General features: G+C 28.4%; 1 protein-coding gene across 1 annotated transcript; it reads right to left on the bottom strand.

Moving 5' to 3' along the window:
• Positions 1-2,487: 2,487 nt before the first annotated feature.
• LOC136082564 (uncharacterized) lies at positions 2,488-4,387 on the bottom strand. The gene is made up of 4 exons (XM_065801975.1): positions 4,169-4,387; positions 3,731-3,817; positions 3,012-3,539; positions 2,488-2,669 (listed from the first exon to the last, which is right to left on the bottom strand). Exons 1-4 carry the CDS (start codon positions 4,359-4,361, stop codon positions 2,488-2,490), a joined length of 990 nt encoding a protein of 329 aa, XP_065658047.1. The 5' UTR covers positions 4,362-4,387.
• Positions 4,388-26,200: the final 21,813 nt, after the last annotated feature.

Here is a 26,200-nt window from a genome sequence, read left to right as displayed (position 1 = left end):
ATCAATACAGTCCACATCCAACCAAGACGTTGTGCTCCACAGAGCATTATTGTATCATCACAAGGTAAATGTAACACGGTAAGCCTTGAGAAACGTGATTATTTATTTTTATGACTTCAAGTGCAAAAATGGCTCCTGACAGCCTTGGATTGGAACTAAGAAAGAAAATTATTGGCGATTACGTAAGTGGAATGTCACAAAAAAGTATTTGTGATAAATATCGCGTGAAAAAATGGACCGTATCAAGACTATGTTCCAAATATCCTTCTACGGGGAAGTTGGCAGCAGATAACAAAGGTGGAAGACCGCGTTCCACCACTTCTAGAGAGGATTCTATATTCGTCAGATCAATCAAGAAGGATCCCTGGATATCATCAGTCGAGATACAAAAGCAATTAGAGCTGCCTGTATCGGACCGAACAATCAGACAACGTGCTGTTGAAGCCGGATTATTTTCTCGACGCCCTGCAAAGAAACCGCTGATTTCACTAAAAAACCAGAAGAAAAGACTCCTGTTTGCTACATCTCATATTGACTGGAATGTGCAGAAATGGCGAACTGTCCTGTTCAGTGAAGAATCGAAGTTTAACATCATTGGGAGCGATGGCAATTGCCGTGTACGTCGACCGGCCAAAAAACGCCTCGATTTACGTTACTGCCATAAGACCGTGAAGCATGGTGGAGGCAATGTAATGGTCTGGGGGTGTTTTTGCTAACGGTTTAGGTCTAATACATCGAAACGATGGAATAATGGACCGTTTCATGTATAAAAATATCCTGAAAGATGTTAAGTTACCTCATGCTGAATGGAATATGCCAATAAAATGGGTTTTTCAGCAAAACAACGATCCGAAACACACTGCAAAAGTAGTCAAACAATAGTTTCATGACAACCACCTATCAGTGATGGATTAACCGCCTCAATCTCCGGATCTCAACCCTATCGAGAACCTGTGGGAGATCGTCAACCGCAGAATTAATCGTGAAGGTGTTCGTAATAAGGATCAACTGTTTGAACAAATCCAAAAGGCCTGAGCAGCGATTCCACAAAGTTTGATTCATCACCTGATTGAATCTATGCCTCGAAGATGCAAGGCTGTGATCGACAACAAAGGATTCGCCACGAAATATTGATAGCGAAATACAGCTTGGTCAACATTTTGTCGAGTTGCACTTGTTTTGCTCAGAAGGAAATCAACTTTTGATTAATTTATTAATTTTCGTGTACAAATAATGAACTTTGTGATGAATAAAACTTGAAGAACTTTGTCTTTAAACAGTTACATAGTTATTTCTCTAAATTGAAAAAATACAGCACTTTTATATAAAGAAACTAAGTTAGCATTATTTGGTTGCACTCGTTTTGTCCGATACTGTATATAAAGCCTTTAGGCTTACGGAAAAGCCTTTTGAAGCCGAAACCATTTGTTTAAGAAAGATAAGTGTTTTTAATAATTTATTTCTGCTCTGTTCTTTAAGAACATTGTAGAATACACTAATATTAATAAATAATGTTATTGTAATGTAAAATTAGAGCCCCAGCATAGTGTAAACTTTACATTATTCTGGCCTACTACATCGCATAGGAAAGTAACAAATTACTGGGATCATCACCTTTTGTAATCAGCTTAATCAAGATTTGTTGTATATAATAAGTTCTCATAGTTTTGCTATGGAAATAGTTGTATTATAATAAGTTCTTATAGTTTTTGCTATAATATCTTCTATGAAAACAGTAATATTCATTTAATATCTGGTGTAATATCAGTAAAAATTTCTTATTTTGTAAAAAATGATTGCACAAGGTGAAAAAATATTTTGAAATAACACATAATTACCCATATAAAAATATACTTTGAAACAACTCATAAAAACCCACCTTTCTAGTCTGCGTAAGTTAAAATTATTGAAAACAATTCGTCTTCTAACAATATTTAACAATACAAATAGTATTTTACTAAATTGAAATTAATTCTATGGTTAATACAAAATTTGGTGTTTGACATTATATTTGTTTTTGATTCAACACAAAAACATCACAATATTACCTTTCTAGGATGTTTTTAATATTTTTTTCAAAGTAATTCCACCAACTCTTGAAAGACGAGCAATCTAAAAAAAAGAGAATTTTGATATTATGCCTTACTTTTTCTTTATACTTCTTTTACTGTAAATATTAGATTGGGTTACAATTTTAATATATATTAACATAGACAAGACATCACAAAAACGTTTTTGAAGTTGTTAACTTCATTAAATTAATTAATTGGAATAAGAGCATAGAATTTAGAAACATTTAAAAACTTTGTAAATACTTTTAAAAACAATTATTTCTAATAAAACAATAACCATATCCTTTAAATAAACTCATTCATCTGAAATAACTGTACATTTTCTTTTATAATAACTGGATATGTGAAACAATAGATAAACCATTAGATAAACCGTTTATCTAATGCCCAAATAAAATGATAACTTACAAGTTTCTTAGAACAGATCTTCATCACTAATCAAGATCTTTTCAAAATCCAAAAGTTCATCAACTTGGAGAAATTTAGCAGTAAGATTACTTAAATTTATTCTAGCCACTGTTGTTTCACGCTGTTGGTGTATTGTATTGTGGTTTTCTAACTGCTTTGTCAGCAATTTTATCACAATGTATTGAAAGTCTAAACGAGAAAAGGTGATTATTTACCCAATAATGAAAATATATGACCCATTGAAATTTACTTTTTTTTAAATAAATTTGTTTAAATTTGTTTGGAAATTTTGTTGATAAACAAAATACCTTTTATGTAGGTAACAACTAGAGATTACTTACTAGTAGAAATAAATAGAGGTAATAATAAGTATTTTAAACTACCACTTGAGTATGGTGATTAAAAGAAGCTAATCAAAACCAGGCTTGTGGAGTGTATGGAAAAATGTGCCGTACTCTGGACGTATGTGCTGCATAACTTAAAACTTAAAATAACATTCAAAACAAAATCCTAAAATAATAAAATTCTCACCTCCAACGTCCATAGGAAAATCTTTCCGTCTAAAATGCACAGCATCTTTTCTTTTTATTGGGGTAGACTTACAGACAATTGGTGATACTGCAACCAACCCAAGTCTGGAGACATTTGAATTTGAATGAGAAGATCTTGAGTCTGAGTTTGATCGAGATCGTGAACATCGTGATTGGGACCTAGACTGTGAGCAAGACTTCAAACGTAATGGGGACTTCGACTGCAAATGTGACCTTGAATGTGAATTAGACTTCGAGTGTGAACCTGATCTTGATCGTGAACGAGGCTTCGACTGAAAACGTGATCTTGAACGTGAACGAGACTTAGACCGTAATCGTGACCTTGACCGTGAATGTGCTCGTGAATGCAAGTTTGACCCTGAATGTGATCTTGAATGTAAACCAGGTTGTGAGTGATTTGATCTTGATGGTGGTGGTCTAACTGTAGTGGATTGTAAACGGGATGGTGGAGCAGTTCCAATGACTTTACATGTTGGGAATGTTGGAGGTATATTTGGAAAGATTTTTCCTGTAAGGTAAAATGCAAAAAATAAATTAGATACTAACAAAAACTAATACAGAAAAGGTAAATACCTAAAAAGTAAAAAAAAGTACCTGGTTAAAGTTCAGGAAATAAAATATACATACAAACAAAAAGTACATTTTATGCTGCATATGTTAACATAAATAATAAATATCTACAATAGTACATCAACTTACCTTTATCAGAAGAAATTATTTCCACTGGTTCCATTATTTCCTCAGTGGTCGTGTAATCTGTGCAGCCTTCACAGTCTTCTTTTGTACCTTAAAAAACAGCAATAAAAACTGATAAAAAGAATAATTTATTACCAATTAACAAGATTCAAAACTTCCATAAACATCAAATTCACTGGTAATGAGTTTACACCCAACCTTATGAGTTTTAGTGATATAATACTTAAAAGTAAACCAACTTATATCTTATATCTATATATTTTATTTAATTGTATATTTATATATGCTATTATTTATTTTCATGATCAATTTTTGAACATAATAAAAATCCTTGATTACTAAAAATGTTGTAATGCTGTATGCACACAACATTAGTTTAGTTTCTCTGGTATAACTACAATAAAAAGATATAAAATCACTTAAAAAATATTTAACACATACCACTAATTTTCACTTTGATTAGAGAGAACTGTTTCCATCCAGTTTTAGGCGTTTCTAAATTTTCAAATGCACGTTTTACATGCAAACCATTTGGCCAATAAACGACTTTTCTTGTTGTATCCACCCAACTTGAAGGAATTACTCTCTCAAAATCTTTTTTATTTTCCAACCAACAAGCTCTTGTATACGGCATTATAGACTAAAAGAAAAAAACCCTTGAATCTATGACAAGTAAAAAGTACAATATAAAAAGCCTTTTCAGAGGTGTATTAGATATGATATCCTTTTCTTATCAGAATAAGTGTTATAAAACTTTACTTTATCCATCTTTAGACATGCACATTGAATGTCTGGCGTGCATCAAATGCTGCCCCACTTTTGAAAAAAAAAAAAAAATATTCTCTAACAATAACTTCATTAAGACACATGCATAGCATAGCGTAGTTTTTCACATGTTTAAAATGTTATAAAAAATAAATAAAAATTCTATAGAGTGAAACCCTTTTCTGAAAAACGCCTTCCGCTGTATACCTAAACCTTTTTAACGTGATCCACTACTTCTCCATTTGGCATGACTTTCTTTATGAGTGGTCCCAAATATTTTTTAAAATTTCAATTAAAACTTAACAAGATAAATGCAAACACATTATTTGGCATATCTGTATCTAGGCTCATATCTAGGTATCTATATAGGCTAGATAAATAAAAGATCATATATGTTACACCTCTAAATTTAAGGAGGCAATAGAAAGAGAATATTGAAAGACCTAATAACAGTTATGTTCCAAGAAGTGTTTAAAAAAATTTGTTAACCATAATAACATCACCAAACTATAAGTAAAAGTAAAACTTAACATAATAAAATATTAACAAAAAAGATGCTGAAGTTAAATAAAAACAGCTCACAAAATACTTTGAAAAAAATAAATTAAAACAATCTTTAATTTTAAGAATACCCTCTAATATATATATATATATATATATATATATATATATATATATATATATATATATATATATATATATATATATATATATATATATATATATATATATATATATATGTATATATATATATATATATATATATATATATATATATATATACATATATATATATATATATATATATATATGAATATATATATAAGAATATATATATATATATATATATATATATATATATATATATATATATATATATATATATAAGAATATATATATATATATATATATACCAAGCAAAATTATACTTACTAAATTAGTATGTGCGCAAAATAATACGAAAGATACCTAAACTTACGTATATATGACGTATTAAATAGTACGTATCTTTTAATCCGTATGTTTACGTATTAATACGAATTTAAATTAAAAATAATATCCAAAAGGTTAAAATACGTACTTTTACGTATTTTAAAATACTTTACAAAATTTATTCGCGGTTAAATATGGTAGCAAAACATTTCAAAGGTTTTTTTTTTATAAATGAGATAAATGACTCGAGGCGTGTGATTTTTTTTCAGCAATCACCACTATATTATATCAGTTATATAAACTAAAATATACAGTGATAAGTATACTATATTATTGATTATTTAATCAAGTAATGATTAATTTTTACTAATTTAGTTTAATATTTAACTTAAATATTTAATATTTTAAATTAATATTTAACTGAAATTTTAAGGCAATTTTTAATAGAAAACGAACCGTGTCATCAGAGGTTTTGATTTAGTTCAACTAGTATTACGTATAATTATAATTTTAATTTTTATCATTGTAATAATAACCATAGTATTATATGATATATAGAGTAAAGAAGGGTAATAAGATCTGCGGGGCATTAGGATCTTATAGCTATATAATATATATACTATACTATTATCTATTATATTAATATATTATCAATTATATTATTTATTATATTATCTATTTTATTATCTTATAGCTATATAATGTATAGTTACAGTATTATATATATATATATATATATATATATATATATATATATATATATATATATATATATATATATATATATATATATATATATATATTATCATATGTTTTATATCTATATATTATATATATATATATATATATATATATATATATATATATATATATATATATATATACATTTTATATATATATATATATAAATATATATATATATATATATATATATATAGATATATATATATATATATATATATATATATATATATATATATATATATATATATATATATATATATATTTATATATATATATATATATATATATAGATATATATAGATATATATAGATATATATAGATATATATAGATATATATAGATAGATATTCAAATTTGTCCTGGATAATCTATATTTTACGTATGAAAGCACAGTTCTCCTACGTAAATAACTGCACAAATGTCAACCCTAATGTAGATGTTTTATTTGCAGATTCTTATTTTACTATAATTCTATATCAAATGTCTTCCTCAAGAAATAAACGTAGAAAAGTTGCCATTGCAGTTAGTAATTTCTTGAATATCAAAAACGGTTTGTTTTATCATAAATTTTATGTTTTCACAAAATCCTTTTTATTTATCAATTATAATATTTATATTTGTCATTGCCTATGTTGTTACATTTATTACATTATATATTCTGTTTAGTTATGATTTGAATTGTTGTTTAATTTTAATTTTAGGATATCAAGATGACAATTTACATTTGGAGAAATCCGGAAACTTAAATGTACATTCTGATTGTTTTGATTTTGAACCTGTTTCATTGCACGAAGAATATAATGGAGATTATGAATCTCCATTATATTCTTCGTGCAATGAAGTTTCTACCAGCAGTGATTCTTGTGACGAAAACCCAAGTGAATTTGAGTTGCAAATTAAGTTACGCGATTGTGCGATTGAAAACAATATACCTTATGCAACAATGGACAAACTGTAATGTATTTTAAAACCTTATCATCCTCACCTACCAAAGTGTTCAAAAACATTATTAAATTCAAAACCTGCAACAATTAGAATTGTAACTAATGGTGAATTTTTTTATATTGGTGTTGAACCTTTTCTTCAAACATTGAGTGTGTCTAACCCATCAATTATCTGTTTGCAATTTAATATTGATGGTCTTCCAATCTATCACAATTCAGAAATATTATTTTGGCCAATTCTGGTAAAAAAAGTTAACGATTCATTGTCACCAAAAGTTGTTGCTATTTTTAGTGGAAGGGGAAAACCAAATTTACAAGAGTTTTTTTTCCGAATTTGTGACTGAGATAAATCATCTTAAAAGCAATGGTGTTATAATTAACTCACACTTGTGCAATATTGATATAACTAATATTGTATGTGATGCCCCTGCACGTGCATTTATTAAGTGCATAAAGTATCATTCAGGATATTCCAGCTGTGACAAGTGCACTGTAGAGGGTGAATGGCTAAACAAGGTTGTATTTTTAGAAACAGATGCACCCCTGAGAACATTAGAAAGTTTTGTTTCTAGAGAAGACGATAGTCATCATAACGGTGTGACACCTTTGTTAGGAATTCCTATTCATCCAATTATTAGTTTTCCAAATGACTATATGCAGTCTGTCTGTCTGGGGGTAGTACGAAAACTTCTAAGTTTTTTGTCTTCTGGACCATTCAGTGTTAAACTATCTTCGCAATCACTAAAAACAATATCAGCTCGATTAATTCATGTTTCATCGTTCTTTCCATCAGATTTTAACAGAAGGCCTCGTTCATTGGAGAGTATGAATAAGTGGAAGGCAACAGAATTTCGATCATTTCTCCTTTATTCAGGGCCTATTGTTTTGTGTGATATTCTTAGTAAACCAGTTTATGAACATTTTCTTATTTTACATAGTTCCATATTTCTATTATGTAGATCACAAGAGCATGAAGTTATTAAATATTGTGGCGAGTTGCTAAAAATATTTGTTACAAAGGCTGTTGCCTTGTATGGCAAATCATTTATGTCATATAATGTGCATTCTCTTATACATCTGCATAATGATTGTTTACAATTTGGACCTCTTGGCAATTTTTGTGCTTTTCCCTTCGAAAATGCTCTCGGTCATTTAAAACCAAGAATTCGAAGTGGATATTTGCCGCTTCAGCAAGTAGCTTCTAGTCTTTCTGATAACAAATCTGAACATTCTAGGAAAGTTCACACCGATGGAGTTTCCCTTCAACATTTTAGTGGGCCTTTACCGAATCTTGGTAATTTTTTGCAATATAAAGTGTGCCATTACAAAAATTAAAGGTTTTCAAGCGGTTTGCTTGATAGTTCCGTAATGGTAGGACAAAAGTGCTATCAAATAGTTAACATCTTACAAGAAGACTTAAAAAGCCCATTATTCTTAGCCAGGTGTTTTACTGTGCAAACAAACTTTTATGACGTGCCACTTGCAAGTTCAAAATTATCTATTTTCAAAGTTAGTTGTCTTAGTGACACTTTGCATACAATTCCGTTTTCTGATATTGTTATTAAATGTTGTTGTTCCCATACTCTTCTTCCGTTGTTGTAATCCCATTATCAGAGATTTAAGTTCTTATTATATTTAAGAATTCTATATACTTTTTCAAATAAGATAATAAATTTATATTATACTGTATTTGTAGTTTGTTCTGTGTGTATTTATGATATACAGCATGTATTTTTGATTGTTATATTTATTTATACATTTCTTACAATTGCTTTAATTTATTTGGACAGCTTTTTAAATATATATTGTAAAATTATGAACTACATTTACACATTTTATTGTTTCTTTGTTTTGAAGTTTAAATTTGCATAATGTTAGTTCTTGAAGTATATTTGAACGCTGTTTAGCAGCATGAATTTGTATTACTCTTATATGGTAAATAATAGGTAAACAATAATAGGTCTTATATGGTAATTAACTATTTTTTTATATTCATTTATTTAAATTAAGCAATTTTTTTTTTGAATATTATGTATTTGAAATTTTTGTTTATTACGGATGTCTTATTCAGTAGTTATTTTTCTGCATGAAGAAGTTTTCCATCAGTCTGCAGTTCATTGTCTGTTAAAACGTGATGTACAATTGGGTTAGTATAGTCAAAAAAGGATAAAACCGTTCTTTGTTCTAAATTATGAAAATACTTAATTGTCAACACAGTTGCCAACACAAGACCAAGGTTTATCTAATGTTGTACCTTTTTTTGTGGCAATTCTCCATAATAAAATAAATTTCTGGTAGATCTTTGGGACTGATGGTTTAGTGATATAAATAGGGTAAACCACCGAGTGGTCAACGGTTTTCTACCATGTCCCATATAAATATAAATTTCACATTTGTTATTTCATAAGTTATCTATCTTGTTTTATAGTACAAATAAAATTATACTATTAAACGTTTTAAAGCAAGTTTTATAGAAACTTTTATAGTATAAATGGATAGTTGCACTTTACAATGCACTAAAGCCTAATTATGTCCTTAATAAATAAGGGTGGGCCAGGAAATGTGAAAATGTTTAAAAAAAAAAATTTTTCCAGTTTTCGGCACCTCTCCTAACCCACCCCTATTCAATGTTTCAATTTTAAATGTTTGTACATTCAGCTCACCTACTTGTAAACCTCAAAAAGAGAAAAATTAAATGTTATTTTTTATGCCAATTTTATATATCTTTTTCGAACTGTTTTGTTCCAAATAATCATGCATGATCTTTTTTGGTTTATAGTTAAAATTTTGTCATACATAATGCCAACATAGGTGTTCATTACTGACACTAGATTTTTTTCTCATCCTGTATTTTAGGGATAAAATGGCAATGACTGGTGATAACTGTGTAGTTTGCAATAAATACTTTATGATAACTTTTGATATAAAAATTATACTATATACCCATGTCAACAATAAACAAATTAAGTTACCAGGCAGTAACAACTTTGATTCTACGCTTGCTGATGACTTCTCCACAGTACATTTGTTAGATTCATTTTCTAAAATACATTTTTACTGGGTTACAACTAAGTAAATTTAGTCTCTTTCATATATTTTTATCTTTCATATATCAAATTAAAAATAAAAGTAAAGTACTTTTTTCTTTTGACTCCGACTTTGAAAAATCAAACAGTTCTTTAATTTCATCACCAGAGGGTTTAGCTAATCTGATAGAGGAAACTTTTTTTCTCTTTTTCGTTGAATAAAACTGTGGTTGTTTAGTTAGTTTTTTGTTTGATGGTATATTTTCCTTTAAAATAAATTGTCCGACTTTGTTTTCACTTAGACTAAGAAAAGTACCGGTGGCTTGCAAAATATTTTTGTTTAAATTTGTTAAAGCTTTCTCTTCTGATATTGTACTTAAAGATACTAAGTTGACAAGTTCCATCAAATTTTTTATAATATTACTTTTTAAAGTATGAATATCACCACGAACATCACATCCTTCATTAATTTTGCTTTCGAGATCATTTAAAATGACATGGGGTAAACTGACAAGTGTATTTTCTTTTAATTGATTTTTACTTGCTGGGCGATGAACTAAATGAATATGTTTGCCTGGTATATTTTTTGTTAAAAAATCCATACAGGTACAATGGTATAAATGGGAACACACTTGGCATTCAGTACACTTTGTAAGACAACCAATTATATTACACATATTTTGATGTTTTATAACTTCATATTTGTCATTATTGTTTTCAGACGGTACCAACCATTTTCCATTTTTCGCAGATAAACAACTTAAAGGTAAATGTAAACTTGCAACATGTCTTGAATGTATTAAATTTAATTTGTAGCTATTTTTTCCTTTTGTTAATTTTATTAGTCTCTCATACACTTTATCTCTATTGAATTTTAATAATTTAAACAAGCAGTTATCAACTCTTTTATTATGTTTTCCGTTGAGATAACTATATTTAAAGGTTTTGTGAAATGACTCGAGATACATATTAGTATTAATGCCATATCCGAATCTGTAACAAAATGCTCAAAAATGCTTTTTGCATACCCAGTATTTTTGAAAGTATTCAGCAAATAATTGTGTTACAGTATAAGATTTCAAGAGTTAAAGAGTTTAATTAAAGAGTTTAAATAATCGTCTAGAAGTTTACGATCACTTAATTGTAAAATAAATCTTAGTCTTTTATAAACATCTGCTTCCACTTCTATATTTTTAATTTTTTTATGGATTTCATCTCTCCAAGCTCTATCGACATGCCAAGTACACCAAAATTTGAGAGGAGAGCAAGAATAAACATCACAAAATGCTTCATAATATTGAGCAGCCATGTCTGTCATTATCCAATTGGGAGAAATATTACCAGAATTTTCTTTTAGTTTGCAAAAAAAAACTTTCATAAAACTAAATGAATCACTAGTCGCAAAACACCACCCAGCAGGTTGACCCTCACCTAATTCATCAACCACCAATATGGTTATCAGCAAAAAGTCATAGCCATTTGTACCATGAGTGGAATCTATACAAACACCAGCATGTTCAAACCGTTGAAACATATTTTTTTTGGTGTTCAGTTTGCATGACAATAATAAAGTCTGCGTCATCAAACTGATGGGATGAATCAGGTTCTCCCTGTAATTTGTAATGTAATATAGGATTTTTTTCCTTCGTTATCCATTCTTTCAACCAAGCGGCAACACTGTCTTGGTCATTTGCATGACGTTGAACTGAATTGATGTTAAAAGCCTTTTCAAGGTTTACTAAATCTTTTCTCTGAATTAAATGCAATCTAGTAGAGAAACTGACAGTTTCATCTCTAATTTCATCTAAGATGGCGTCTTTTGTTATGCCCATTTGTAGTTTTGCTGCAATTTCTCTCCTTTGACATACTGTTAAAGAAAGATGTTGAATTTCAGTTTGATGACCGTAGTGAGAATAACAAGCATTAACCACAACTTGTGTTTGATTACATGTGACTTTTAGAGTGGATGTGCAATTTTGATCAATTTTTCGAGTGCCTAATACACATAATATTCAAGGAGGGTTTGTCTACAATTTTTCATATAAAATTCGCGGACTTTTCCATGACTTTTTTTACAAATCAGCCAATTTTCCCTAACTATTTAAAAAACGCCATTGGCTATAATGAACTTATCATAAATCAACATTTTAGGATTGTCAAAACAAATAGTTTTAACAAAAGCCTTATTTACTCCTATGAGTTAAATGTATGGTATCAGGAAGAGAAGAAAACCCCATAATTATAAAATAATTCCTCTATCAAATAACTCCTCTATCAAAATTACCTGACATTTCCCTGACTATCTAACTAAAAAATAATAATTCCCTGTTTAGTCCAGGCTATCCCTGACTTTGACCAAAATAAACTAAATATCCATATTCTCCAGGTACGCTACGAACCCTGTATATAAATAACATTTGGAATTTTATGATTTTTTTCTTCTATTTATGCAAAGTAAACAACAACAAAAAAAGATAATCCAAGTCTTTCACTACAATTAATTTAGTCCTACTTAATTATTTTAATTTACCTTGTTCTAACTAATTTTATTTGTTTGTGCTAATTCTTTGTTTCACTTGTTATTCTAATTTCTTTCATTCATTTTTTTATTTATTTAAAGCTTTCCCTTCTCCTATTGTGCTTAAAGATACTAAGGTAACAAGTTCCATCAATTTCTTTTTAATTCTTCATTGGTTTGGTCTTTCCTGTTTTAGTTGAAAGGATAATGACTTTTTGTCTAAAGGGGTGAAGCCGTGCATAACCAGTTAGTAAAATATTTATAGTTTTATTTAAATAATGTAACAAGCTTAAACTTAAAACATAAAGTAGCAAGCAATAATTTTTAAGTGAGGTAAGTATTTAGAAAATCGAGCATCAGATATAAAAAAACAATATTTTTCTAAATACAAATAAATCCAAAAAATAAACAATACTTTTAAATGCAAAAAAAAATTTTTAAGTTGATAAAAGGTTACTTTTCCACTGTAGGTTAAACTATTCATCAAACGATAATAAAATTACATAAACACACTATACTGTTAAAAAAAAAAAATAAAGATAAATACCACTACTTTGAATCCTTCTTTTGCCAGACGATAAGCATTTATAAAAGCCACTTCTGTTGCATTGGTAGTATGTAATTATCTTACCATCTTTACACACTTTTCTAATAAGTTTTGAAAAATACATTTAATACTGCAATAGCTATAAGGGGTAAGGAATAAGAGCCAGAGCTGTGGTGGCCTGAAGATTTTGGAAGGACCTGAAGCCATAACAGTCAGACCATGAAGAGACGAAAAGAGGAGCTAGATCAAAAACTTTGGAGACATAACTAGAACCATAAGTTAATAATACTTGTAGACAGAGCCATAGGCTCAAATAAACGTGAAGCCGGAGCCATACATTTCTCTTCCGGCTCCCCAACCCCTGACAGTAATTCAAAATAACGAACAACTACTTACCTCCTAAATTAGAAAATGATAGCAATTCTTTTTGGAATGTAAAACAATGAGATAAAGATAAATGTTTTCTTAAATCAGTAATTCTTCTGCATTTAAATCCGCATTGTAAACAAAAACTATTTCCTAACAAAATGCTTGCTTTAGCATCTTCACTTGATTTGTGTATGTTTTTTATATGACGCTGCAAATTGTATTTTTCGGTAAATATAGTCTTGCAAAAATCGCATTCTAAAGATTTACAATCTTTTTCCTTATTATTTGAAAACATTTTTTTTTCAAATTGAGATTCAAAAACACCTGTGCAAATAATATCTTCCTCATAATCAAAATCAGATAAACACAAAGACATTAAAACCAAACGTAGATACATAAACGTAACACACCATTAAAACCAAACGTAGATACATAGAATATTTAGTTGGGTCTTTAAAAAATATATAATTGTTATCCAGTTGTTTATCATTACATATAGTATGCTTGAAGTAATCATATCTCAAACAAGAGATTGCACATAATACTATTGTTACAACTCCACATATATCTCCACATGTTTGCAAGGGATAGTTTCTTCTGCATGAAGAACTGCAAAGTTTACCTCCATACCTATGAGTACTTGGATCATGGCAATAAATTACATTGAAACTTTTATTAATGTGGTACAACTTTTTAATAAACAAGTCAACTTTGAACAAAAAGTCTTTGGGAGCTAGCCAACCTAATGAATCTCCATAATAGAAATTACCCTCAGTATTATTATAATCTGCAAAAGTCCAATGACAACCTGGATAAACATTAGTGCCAGTGAATGTCTTCTCATTATTTTTGCCAACGTTAACAATGAATATCAATTTTTCAGGAATATTAGTTATCCTTAAAATATAATGTTCAATATTTCCAACAAAATTAAAATAAATTACTTTTGAATCACTTTGACAAGAATTTAAAATGTAGGAAAATTGCAACATGTGATCAGGCGAGAGCCATCTAGAACAACATAGTTCAGCTAATGTATTAGGTGTCATCCCATATTCTAAAATATCTTTATTTGCTGGTTTTTCAAACAGTACTTCTATAAACTTTTCTATTATATCTTGGGGAGGAAATGTATCAATGAATTTAGGTAACAACTTCTGAGAATTAAACCACATTAGTTCTTGTTCCACTGCTAATTTGATTTCTTGAATTCTGTGAAGTGTTATTATATGCTGAACACTTTTATAGCTGAAAATTCCCAATCTACACTCTACATAATAAAAACCCATTTCAATTTTGTTATGTAATGCTAGTTCATTTGACCATTTGATTAGTTGATTTGTAGGCGAAATACTGTTCAATAAAAATACATCAACATTTTCGCCAATTAAAAAACTGGCTTGTTATGATTGAGTAATCTTCTACAATTTTTATAAATTGTTTATGAGACTCTCATGCATCTTTCCGATTGTATTCACTGATGGTATGCTGAGTCAGCATTACTTTATTCTGAGATAAGCTGTCAAATACCTTAAAAATAAAAATAAATTATTAATTTTTAAAAAGCAAACAAAAATGAATGATAAAAACAGTATAAAACATTGAATAAATAATAATAAAAACATTCTGAATTAAAAAAAACACTAAACATTCATATCTACAAAGTTGAGTTTTTGTGGTTTTTTTAAAAAACAATTAAATTTAATTACTTTCCCCAACAACACTTTCGTCCAACATGCAATGTTAATGTAAATTTTGATATGTTCTGGTAAGAATCATTTAAGGAATAAACTGTTGGCGTAAGATGCTTTCTATATATATATATATATATATATATATATATATATATATATATATATATATATATAGATACACACACACACACACACACACACACACATTGACTGGATACAGATTTCTTACAAATTCATAAAAATAGCTTCATCACTTTAAAAATCACATGTTGAGACTTACATATCTTTGAGTTTTGCAATCACAAGTTTGATAAAACAATCAGTTATCAAATTATTACAATAAACTAACCATAATAATGGATGGCATTGCTTTTCAGGAATGCATCATTGCTATCTGTATCACAGCCTGTTGCCTACACCATTTTAATTATTCAAAATAATTATTTAAAAAAAATAGATCTCACTACAAAAAGGTTGAAAAACCAAACTTTTTCCAAATTTTTGCAAACACCAATAATTAAAAAACAAAAGTGGATAAGAAGACACATATACACAAATAATATACACAATAATCATATTGCTATAGTTGACTTGTTTTTAAGTAAATCCAAGTGATTCCAGAATGACTAAAGACTCCTGGTGGTACAGAGCTCAACTCATCTCTCCACTGCAAACATCAAAGTTCATGTTTTGGAGTTAAAGGACTGAGAGAGATAAGTGAGGTAAAAGGCTGAGAAAGGCAAGATCTAGTCTATATCAAGTTGTCTTGTATGATTTGCTTTCATAGGGAAAGTAACAAATGAATGTAAAAAATGTTACTCAGATTTAAAACACCCCTGGCTTGGGGCTCTTGTTGAGTAAAAGCTAGAGATGGTATATCTACAAAAGTATTCATCTTGGGCAAGCATAAACTGCATCAAGCAATTTTTTTGTAGAAGTTTCTAATCGTGTCTCACTCTATCCCATGGTTTTCACTTTCCAAAGAAATTGCAATTTTTATTTGTAATTGCTTCTTTCAAATTTTTTTCAAACAAGAACAATCTGAGAGGACAAACATGTTTTTTCTCTAGATTGTTCTTGAATGAAACTTTTTGCAATATATATATAAAAAATGAAACCTATTTAATTTAGGAATTAAATAGAGTCAAAGACATTTCAAAAGTTTTCATTTTTAAAATAAGAAAAAGGCAAAGGTTATAATCAAAAATTACTAAATTAAATAGTGTTGCTTGCATTGTTGGTAGTGACAAAAACAAAGTAAAAATGTTAATTTTAAGCAAAAAAAGACATAGTAAAAGAGCAAGAGTTGTTAAAAAAGTTAAGAAAAAAAAGACAAAATTAAAAAATTGCAAATCGTATGATTTAGGAAAACATGAGAACAGGAAAGAACTCCAACCTTTAATGTACAATAAATAATAATTTTTAGACCGTGAAGGAACTAAACCTAGTAAGCTGGAGAAGATCCAACTATATTTGCAAACATTTGTGAACCTTGTCTAGAAGAGAAAGGAACCATTAGAATAACAAGACCAAATGTGACAATTGTCTTCCATAGTGGGATGAATAAGAGATTTATAATGGTAGAGAATGGAATATGGTGTAAGAAAATGGTGAGCACAATTAAAAGTTTTAAATTTCGCTTAGTAAAATTTCACAATTAGGAGTAGAAATTTTCGCTAATTAAAAACTTTGTTTGCCTAAAGATTAACCAATTGATGTACTATTAAAAGTTCTTTATGTTTAATAGATAGCATAAAAATTTTACCCTATCTATTAAACATAACTTAAATGGTGAGCACAATTAAGAGTCCGCCATATCAGATACTTTGTAATGATTTGTAAATAAGATTTACGACTCATTAACTCAGGAAGATGAAAATTAGTGGACTCGGTAAAAGTGTTTCCATTCATCAACAAAAGGATACAACATTGTGATAGTTATTAGCAGTAAACAACTGACTTTTGTTAGGATTAAAAATCACCAGTCACATTGAGCAAAAAGCTGTCACAAAAGAGAGCCTGCCTGATCTTTTGAATGTAACCTGTTTAAATTGTTGAATTGTTTCCTGGTTATGAGTTTATATCTATGGCAGCCAAATAAATAAAGAATGGTCTTAGTAAAGTTTTTGCAAAAGAAGTACATCTACAAGACAGTAGCCATGTGCAATTACAACGTGTTCAATATGAGTACTTTTTTTGAGATACTATCTCTAACTTCTCTTCAACCAAGAGCCCTAAGGCAGGGGGTATTTTATGTCAGAGTTAACTTCCCTCTACCTTTACTTATAAAAGCAAACTCTACAAGGCAGCAGGATATCTAACATCTCGTACAACCATGTGGCATGGTTGTATTGGACTAAATGTTACCAGTAGCTGGGTGATCATTATGACCTGACCAAACATTTATTGCAAAAAATCAACTCAGTTATATATATATATATATATATATATATATATATATATATATATATATATATATATATATATATATATATATACACATATATATATATGTATATATATATATATATATATATACATATATATATACACACATATATATATATATATATATATATATATATATATATATATATATATATATATATATATATATATATATATATATATATATTTATATATATATATATATATATATATATAAAGTTTAAGCAAACGAAGTTATACTAAAGGTTCTTTGTGTTTAATAAATAGGATAAAATTGTTATGCTATCTATTGAACACAAAGAACTTTTAATATAACTTTGTTTGTTTAATCTTTAAGCAAACGAAGTTTTTATGAAGAGAAAATTACTAAAACCTTTTAAAAACAAAGCAAATACTTGCACAAATACTTGTTTTGTTTCAAAATCAAAAAAACTATCAAAAACAATATATCTCAATCGATTTTAATTTTGATTGACAATATATGTCAATGGATATTAAAATTAATCCTACATAAATCGATTGTAAGTATATTATAAATATTTATACACTACAATACTTGTCTCCTATATTCTTTAATTTTTTAAACGTTCATTGGTTAACTCAGAAATACGTCATTTTCACGGAAAATAGCCAAAATTGCTTCTTAATTTCCGTGAATTTTCACGGAAAATATAATTTACGAGACGAAATTGTTTCGGACTAAACGTAATTATAAGTTTTAAACCAATTAAAATTGGGAGTCATCTCAGGAAATAGCCGCTTCTAAAAACGCTAATATTCGCCATTTTTTTAAAACGCTTTACATTATAGTTTACATTTTGAAATCAATCGCTTAGAAAATCTTTTTTTAATTACGCCACCCGGTTTTTATTGCCTTCAAAATTAAATTATATTTAAATTAAATGTTTTTAATAATATATTTTATATATTTTTAGTTTATTTTTTAAAAATTAATTTAAGATTTTGCTTTTTAAATGTACATAAATCGACTGACAAATAGGGATTGGCGCAATTAAATGTAAATGTATCGACTGAAAAATAGGGATTATACAAAGGGAAATAGTGTATACAAAAACTATAATGCATAAAAGTTGAATTTTTAAGTTTATTTCACGCACAATACGAATTATAAATGGCAACCATCAAGTAAGTTTTGTTATGATTTTTTAAATTATCGGTTTAAACCTTTTAAGAACCTTATTAGCCAAATTCATTAGACGCGGTCCGCACACTTATGTTTACGATGTAGGGAGAAAAAAATATGGTAGCTTTTCAGTTTGATAAAGTATCAACAAGTGTTCCACATCTTAATATTTATACTTTTTCTGGCTAAATTTTTAAAACGCTTTAATTGTATTGTGCTTCTGCTTTATGCTTTATAAAAATTTTAAATCAAAAGATTCGAATGGTCTGCTCAAATACTATCGTTTACCAAGATCAGAAAGTGCACAAAAAACATATATCAAGTTGTTTAAAAAACAAGTTTATAAAAAGAGAGATTTAATACAAACAATTTGCCAGAAATACAAACAATTTGCCAGACATTATTATTTCAGTTAAATAATAAGAAAACAGATTCAAAAAAGACTGACTAGCTAAAATAAAACTTGAATCAATCATAAAAACAAAGTGATATGAAAAAACAAAAATAAAATTCAGCAGAGAGAAAATTAATGTTATAAAAATTATGAAAGGAAACCCTTTATATATACAAATTCGATAACAAACTTTTCAAAATGATAAAATTGCTTTTGTCTCGAAAAAATTACAATGGCAAAAAACTTGAAGTTTTTATAAATTTTCCTAATGATTTTAACATAACAAAACCATTTGTCAAATTTGACTTTTAACATAACAAAATTAGATTTCAAAACTTGATTTCAAGATAATTTCAGTTTTTCATTTTCTTTTAATCATATATTGAATTTACTGTTTTTTCAACAATTACTAATAAAGTATTAATTTGTTTAATTTAAAAATGTTTGATGTATTGCATCTGTACATTCAATCTGTAGCTGGCATTGAACATAAAATTGAAGAAAGTTTTCTACTTATTTTTCATGGCCCAACACAATTAACACAATCTTGAGTTTTCTAGTCTAATAAACTTCTTGATAGATCTAATTTATCAAGGCTACAACCATATTTATTGTTGATTAGGCTAATAAAGTATAGGTATTTTTCAACTTTTGCTTTAGAAAGAAGTTTTCAAATAATTTACCTTTTTGAATATTTTCTAAATGGCTTAGGCCTGGTGTAAAAAACATTCTAAAAAACATTCCAATATAACATAACTTTAAAAGTTTTCAAAATAAACAAAGTAAATCAAAGATAGTCAAGCAGCTGTAACTTTATGTTTTCTGTAATCATGCTACTTTTTTGTATTTTGTTCTATGCTTATGTAATGAATACTATATCATTTTGGAGCCATGCGGTTACTAAGGTCAATATTTACAACACCAGTATTAAAAAGTTATATATTAATGAGAAATATGCTATGCCTTTTAAACCATCATATGTTCTTTGTATATCAGTATTTTTAGTCTTATTTCGAATGATATTAGCGACAATTTTATTATTATTTTTTAAAGTGTTAGAAGAAGTTTCTTCAAGTGTTATTATAATTTGAATCTTCCGTGAGTTTATTAATATAGAAGTCAATATTTTCAATTTTAGTGTTATCTATGTGAAGTATAATTAGATCAAATAATGAGGTATTAAAACAAATACAATCTGATAAAACAAAGGCAGTTCTTTGTGATCATTTATAACATAAATGTTGACAGACAAATGATTCGCTTTCAAATTTCAATTTTATTTGTACAAAATAAACACGTTACAACTAAGCAGCCATTTCTTAAAAGTGTTATTTCAATTTTTAAACAATAATACATCTGCTTAAAAATAGTTTAGTTCTGGATATGCTGATATAGCAATTGTCATTTTTTTTATTTAGGACTTATTTAGGAGTTAATTTTAAAAAATGATTACACTTTGTAACTGTTCTGTGCAAGAAAGAGCCTAAATCTTTTCTTTTATAGTTTTCATTGTATTTAGTGTTTTATCATTATTGTGTTTTAAAAAACACAAAAGTGAAAGTAAAGCCAGTACACAACCTACTAGAACTAACAGGACAACTTCAATGTTCTGTTTTATGAATAAATGAATCAAAAAGTAAAACAACTGATCTGAAATAGTCAATATATAATTTTAACATTTAACCAGGTAACTATTTTATTTTGCAACTTTGTAGCATTTTTTGGTTTTCAGGAAGACGCAGTTCCCTTCCTTTTTATGGTCACAATATCTGTAAACAATATCTTCACTAATTTTCTCATTGTAAAATATCTTGTTTGATGACCATTCAGCTATAATTTTCGGTACTTTAAGAGATACTTCATTAAAAATACATGTTCGCTATTTAATAACAATATTCAATAGCCTATTAGGCTTCCTTTTTTTCTTTTAGCTTTAAAAAACGTAAATACATTTGCATTTTTTTTCGCAATTCCTCGAAAGTATTTGTAATCATTTAAGTTTTTAATAATGATGAATTAAGAGCTAATAGTAGCAGCGGAAGTATTGTTTAGTTGATTTTTTTTAATAATAAAGAAACCTTTATAAAAAATATAAGAATTTTTTATAAGAATACTTTATAAAGAATACTTTTTATAAAAAATACTTTTTTCCCAATATCGAATTAATTTCGAGACCAGGCCTCTGAAATGAATTTGGCTAATGGGAAACGCGTCAAATCCCCAGATTCTTCGGCCCTGATAAAATACAGATAAAACCCAATCCAGCAAACTTGCTTTATTTTTTAACCATATAGGGCCCTTCCAGAAACCAAAACACTTACCCGTTAAAATCCCGTTTCCGTAGGCCCAGACAAAAACCATACGGTACCCGTCTGTCAATGTTGGCTGGGATTATTATTTACAAAACTTTTAGCTTCATAAAAACTTTATTTAAGATTAAAAATATTTTTACTTTATATATAAATATATTAGAGAAAGTAAAATAAAATGACTTTGGAAACAAAGATGTTAAAAATTCCATAGTTGTTTTAATTAAAAAGTAATTAGTCGTTTGAGATTTAACGAAAATTTCGTGAAAGAAACGCAAAGAAACGTGGTCAAATGAAGCTGGCGTTTGAATTTAAAAGAAAAACAAACTTGGCTGTAAAACATTTGACAAAAAAATTGATAAAAAGGCAATTTTTAGACTTCTTTCTTAGTCGGGTATTTTTGTAGGAAGTTATAGATTCGTGGAAATCTTCAAAATCAATATAACAACGCAAAAATATATCTTTTTTTTTTATTTTATCTTAATAATTTCTTAAAATGGTTATCGATAATGGCAGATTAATTAAATATTTTGAACTATGTAATTCAGAGATTATTTTAAAATCTTTAACAAATTTACTAGAACAATTTTAGACTTTTTTTCATTTACGAAAACTGAAAAATGATTTTCTATTTTTGTGATTTATAGTTCTAATTTGAATGGCCAAGTGGGACCTTTGCCAAGGAACCCAGGGCAAACGATCACAGGGAGAGGGGAGGGCGGGATTACTTTTTTTTATTTAGTTTCTTGATATAGAGGAATTTTTTTAGAAATTGACAGTTTTACCCCTTCTCTTCAAAACCCGTGCTGCCCTGGACCCACAGCATTTTAGGGGTAGAAAAAAAAAGGGAGAAGTTGTAAATACTTTATTAACAATACATAATAGTGTTCAATATTAGAAAATTTATTCTTAAACGAATTTTCTGTAGCGTATATTCAAAAAGCATGCCTGTTGAAGGCGAAAAGTTTATTAATAAAAGTCAGGAAGCGAGAACCCAATGACTTTTTGTAATCTTGTTGCAAAAGGTCAAGTGGGCCTGACGCTGCACGATTAAAAGCCAAGTGGCCTGAGGCTGCAGATTTTTATATATATATATATATATATATATATATATATATATATATATATATATATATATATATATATATATATATATATATATCATTATTATAATTCAATGCAGCTAACGCTGTTTTCAAAATATTTACTGAAATGAGTAGTTTTTGATGTAATAAAAAGTCGTAAAAATTAAACAAACAAATATTTCTATACAATATGTTTGCAAAAAAACCTTCAATGATTATGCAGTTTTTGTGATTTTGCAGGTGGGTTTATTTACTAAAATCTTAGACTATTAGACATTACCTTTTCGAGATTTTTTATTAGCCAATTTTTCAATTACAGAATCTAAATTAAGCTGTTGAAGTAGTCTATTTTCTATCGGTAACAGCGACAGGGCGTTTAAACGTTCTTGACCAATGGTTAATATTAAATCATTTTTAATGAGCTTAAGTTGAGAGAATAAACGTACTTCGCTGCAATTGTTTACCATTAAAAAAAGATAAATGCATAGTGCAATTAAAACGTTTGGGAAAGCAGCCGCGAGCCTAGGCTTACCAATCCATATGAACATCTGAAATTATCTGCTTTTGCCTATACAAATTTGTTTCAGTTGACGTGGTTTCTTTGTTAAACTGTGCAAAGTAATAAATTAAAAAATCAAAGTACGCAGAGATTCCCTGATTCAAGGCTCAGAGTAGCTTGTCAATAATTCGAAGAAAAGTGTGTATTTTCAACATTTCCAAAGGCGTCAATCTTGCGTCAGCATCATCAGCATTGTCAGCATCATCTGCTTCTGCATCACGATAGTCCCATTTTCTGTTTCGTTTAAATTTTCTTTTATGCTCTTGTTGATACGCATCGTTTTGATAAGGAATTTTACATTTTTGTTCTTTTTCACTAAACTGAGAACGAAGCGCCAGAACAAACGTTTTTAAGGATTGCAACATCTTTGTAGCCGTATTTAAGTCAAGTTTTGATTCTTATTTTCATACTTGCGTTAAGTTCTTTTGCTTCAAGTCGCGTATCAGCTTTTTCAATTGTTAATTCAGACATACTGACAAGAGCTGTTGAATTATTTTATATCCTTTCTGCAGCGCATCAACTGCATCGTGATGAGCAGACCAACGTTGTCCGAAAGTTGTTTCAATGTAGGTATCCATAAAGGAGTAAAGCAATTTAAAAGTAGATTTTATCAGAACGACTTAAAATCCTTTTGAGAAGTTGACCCCAATAGTTTCTTTCAGACATGTACTCTTATACATGACTTTTATCTACTCGCTTCCCTGTAGTTTTTATTTAATTAACTTTTTTAATAATATTTCTGTGCAAAGTACTGACTTCATGGCAACTTAAACACTGACTATATTTTTCCAATTGTAATAATCACAGGTTGGCCACAATGATAACTCTTCGGTTTTTGCAAATAGTTTATGTTTCCTTACCATAGAATATCTTACCAGTTTTCGGAGAATAACAAAGCCAATCATGCTAAATTTTCTCACTGTTTAATTCCTATCGAAAAAACAAGATTTTAAAAATGTCGCTTAAACATATCGCATGAAAATATAGCTTCTGACGTGCTAAAATTGCTTTCCATTTGCTGACAACTAGCAACTCCTTTGAATCAGAAGTAACTCCACAAAACGTCAGTAACTTTTCACATTCCTACATAATTAGGAAACCTTGTATCTACATCTGCAAGTTAATCACATTGCATTTCCACTTTAACGTCAGATAGACCTTCTACTACAACTGATTCATTTTGAAGCTCTTGTTCATAATTTATATTTATTGTTGACTTGTTTAATACCTCCATACCTATTGCTGTGTCATGATCATGAGTTTGACAAGTTTCAGTTGCAATTACACAACTTGTAACAAGTTTAATATTCAATTCAGGCTTGGTAATATTTTGAGTTTAGTAATTTTTTTAGTTACTTTTAAAACTTTTTCGTAACTTTTCTCCTTTCTTAAATTGAACTTTTTCCCATCCGCTTTTATATTTTTTCATGATTATTAACTTTCATTTAAAGAAAAAAAAACATATAAATAGCAAAAGGACCGAATAGCCTGCATATAATTTTTTTTATTGAATTGGATGTAAAAAAAAATAAGAACGAGAAAAAGACAATTTGGTTAACGAAGTAAAGTATAATGTTGCAGTGTCTAGATTACCGATAGTTAAAAATCCAATAGACAAACATTATTTTACTGTGTCTAGATGTTCAATAGTTAAATATTTAGTATGTGAGACCGCAAGTTTAATCCGATTGTTCATAATTTAGTGTTCTTTCTTTTTCGACGTTTTTTAAGATGGGCTTTTTATTTGTCAATATTTTTTCTAAGAGTGAGCCTATATTTTATAACTGGTTTATCTTTTTTCCAGTTCGCCTATTATTTGTTGTGAGCCTGTGCTTACAGGCTCCTCAGATCCCGCCTTAATACTGTCCTAGCATCAGCTTATGAGATTATTTATATTGAAGCTTTATCTTTCTTGAGATTATTTTCAGTTTGATTGGTTGTGCATATAGACATCGTTACAAAGGCATATAAAAAAAGCCGAAAATCTTTTAAGTGTAAGAAAATTGAAAAATCTAAAAAACTTGGAAACCTCAAAAATATGTTGTCAAAAAGAACGGTAAACTCCTCTCCTTCATACTTGAATTTATTATTTGATAAAAAATTGTCAGTGAGAAGAAGTTTTCTGTTAAGATGGATAACACCCAAGATACAACATATTATAAAGTCCATTATTTTGCGCAACTTTGTCGAAGAGTATGTAAATGAGCGTCTTGATGCGCTAAAAAAAGTTGAGGATTCTTCATAATCTGAACTGTACCAAACATTGAAATCTGATTTTTAAAGCAATGGTCAAAGTAGAAAATATTATTAGAGAATCTTTTGACAACACCTTATTATGCGTTGTCATTATGACGGTATTCAAAAATTTGTGAAAAATGCTATGAGGTTTTCCTATTCCATGTAAAAGATTCAATTTTCTCTTAGATACTTTTAATGTGAAAAATCTTGCAGTTAGTCGTTCCCAGTTTTATTTACAAATTTTTTTCTCATTTGCAATAACTACGACACCTTTTTATAGTTACTGCATAAAGATGAAAATATATAGAGCCAACCCTCATTTTATAATCATTTTCTGTATGCAGTAAGAAGCTCTTTAAAAAATACGCAATAGATTTTAAGGAATCCGCCTGCCATTGCCAAGTGTATGCATAAATTTAACAGTAAATAATTTCAATTGCGGAAAAAGAATTATCGAAAAAGCTACAAAAAGCTCATATACCCAAGCTTATATACTTATTATATTAGCTAATTTGAGTCACTGAATTCTTTTTCATAATTTTTTATTTATAGTATGTGTAGTTATATAAACCTTTTGAATAACTGATGATGAAAAAAATTTTGGAAATTAAATTACAAGTTTATTTCTATTCAACCAAGAGAAGAGAAAGGGGAGACAGCGATGTGTAAGTATCCTGACTGCAAAATGATTTTTAAAATTGGAGGTAGCTCTACGAAAAGTCTCCATACGCACTTACATTCCGTCCATAAAACTAA

Source organism: Hydra vulgaris, chromosome 07 (genome assembly GCF_038396675.1).
Source record: "Hydra vulgaris chromosome 07, alternate assembly HydraT2T_AEP".
Lineage (NCBI taxonomy): Eukaryota > Metazoa > Cnidaria > Hydrozoa > Anthoathecata > Hydridae > Hydra > Hydra vulgaris.
The sequence above is the reverse complement of the archived record's forward strand: the minus strand, read 5'-3'. Positions and strand labels throughout refer to the sequence as shown.

Bases quoted from the DNA above. Each gene is read 5' to 3' on its own strand.
- LOC136082564 (XM_065801975.1), bottom strand. From the start codon at position 4,361: ATGCCGTATACAAGAGCTTGTTGGTTGGAAAATAAAAAAGATTTTGAG. The intron at 3,540-3,730 runs GTAAGTTGATGT...TTTACCTTACAG, and splicing joins AATAATTTCTTCTGATAAAG to GAAAAATCTTTCCAAATATA. The intron at 2,670-3,011 runs GTGAGAATTTTA...TTTCTCGTTTAG, and splicing joins TTTTCCTATGGACGTTGGAG to ACTTTCAATACATTGTGATA.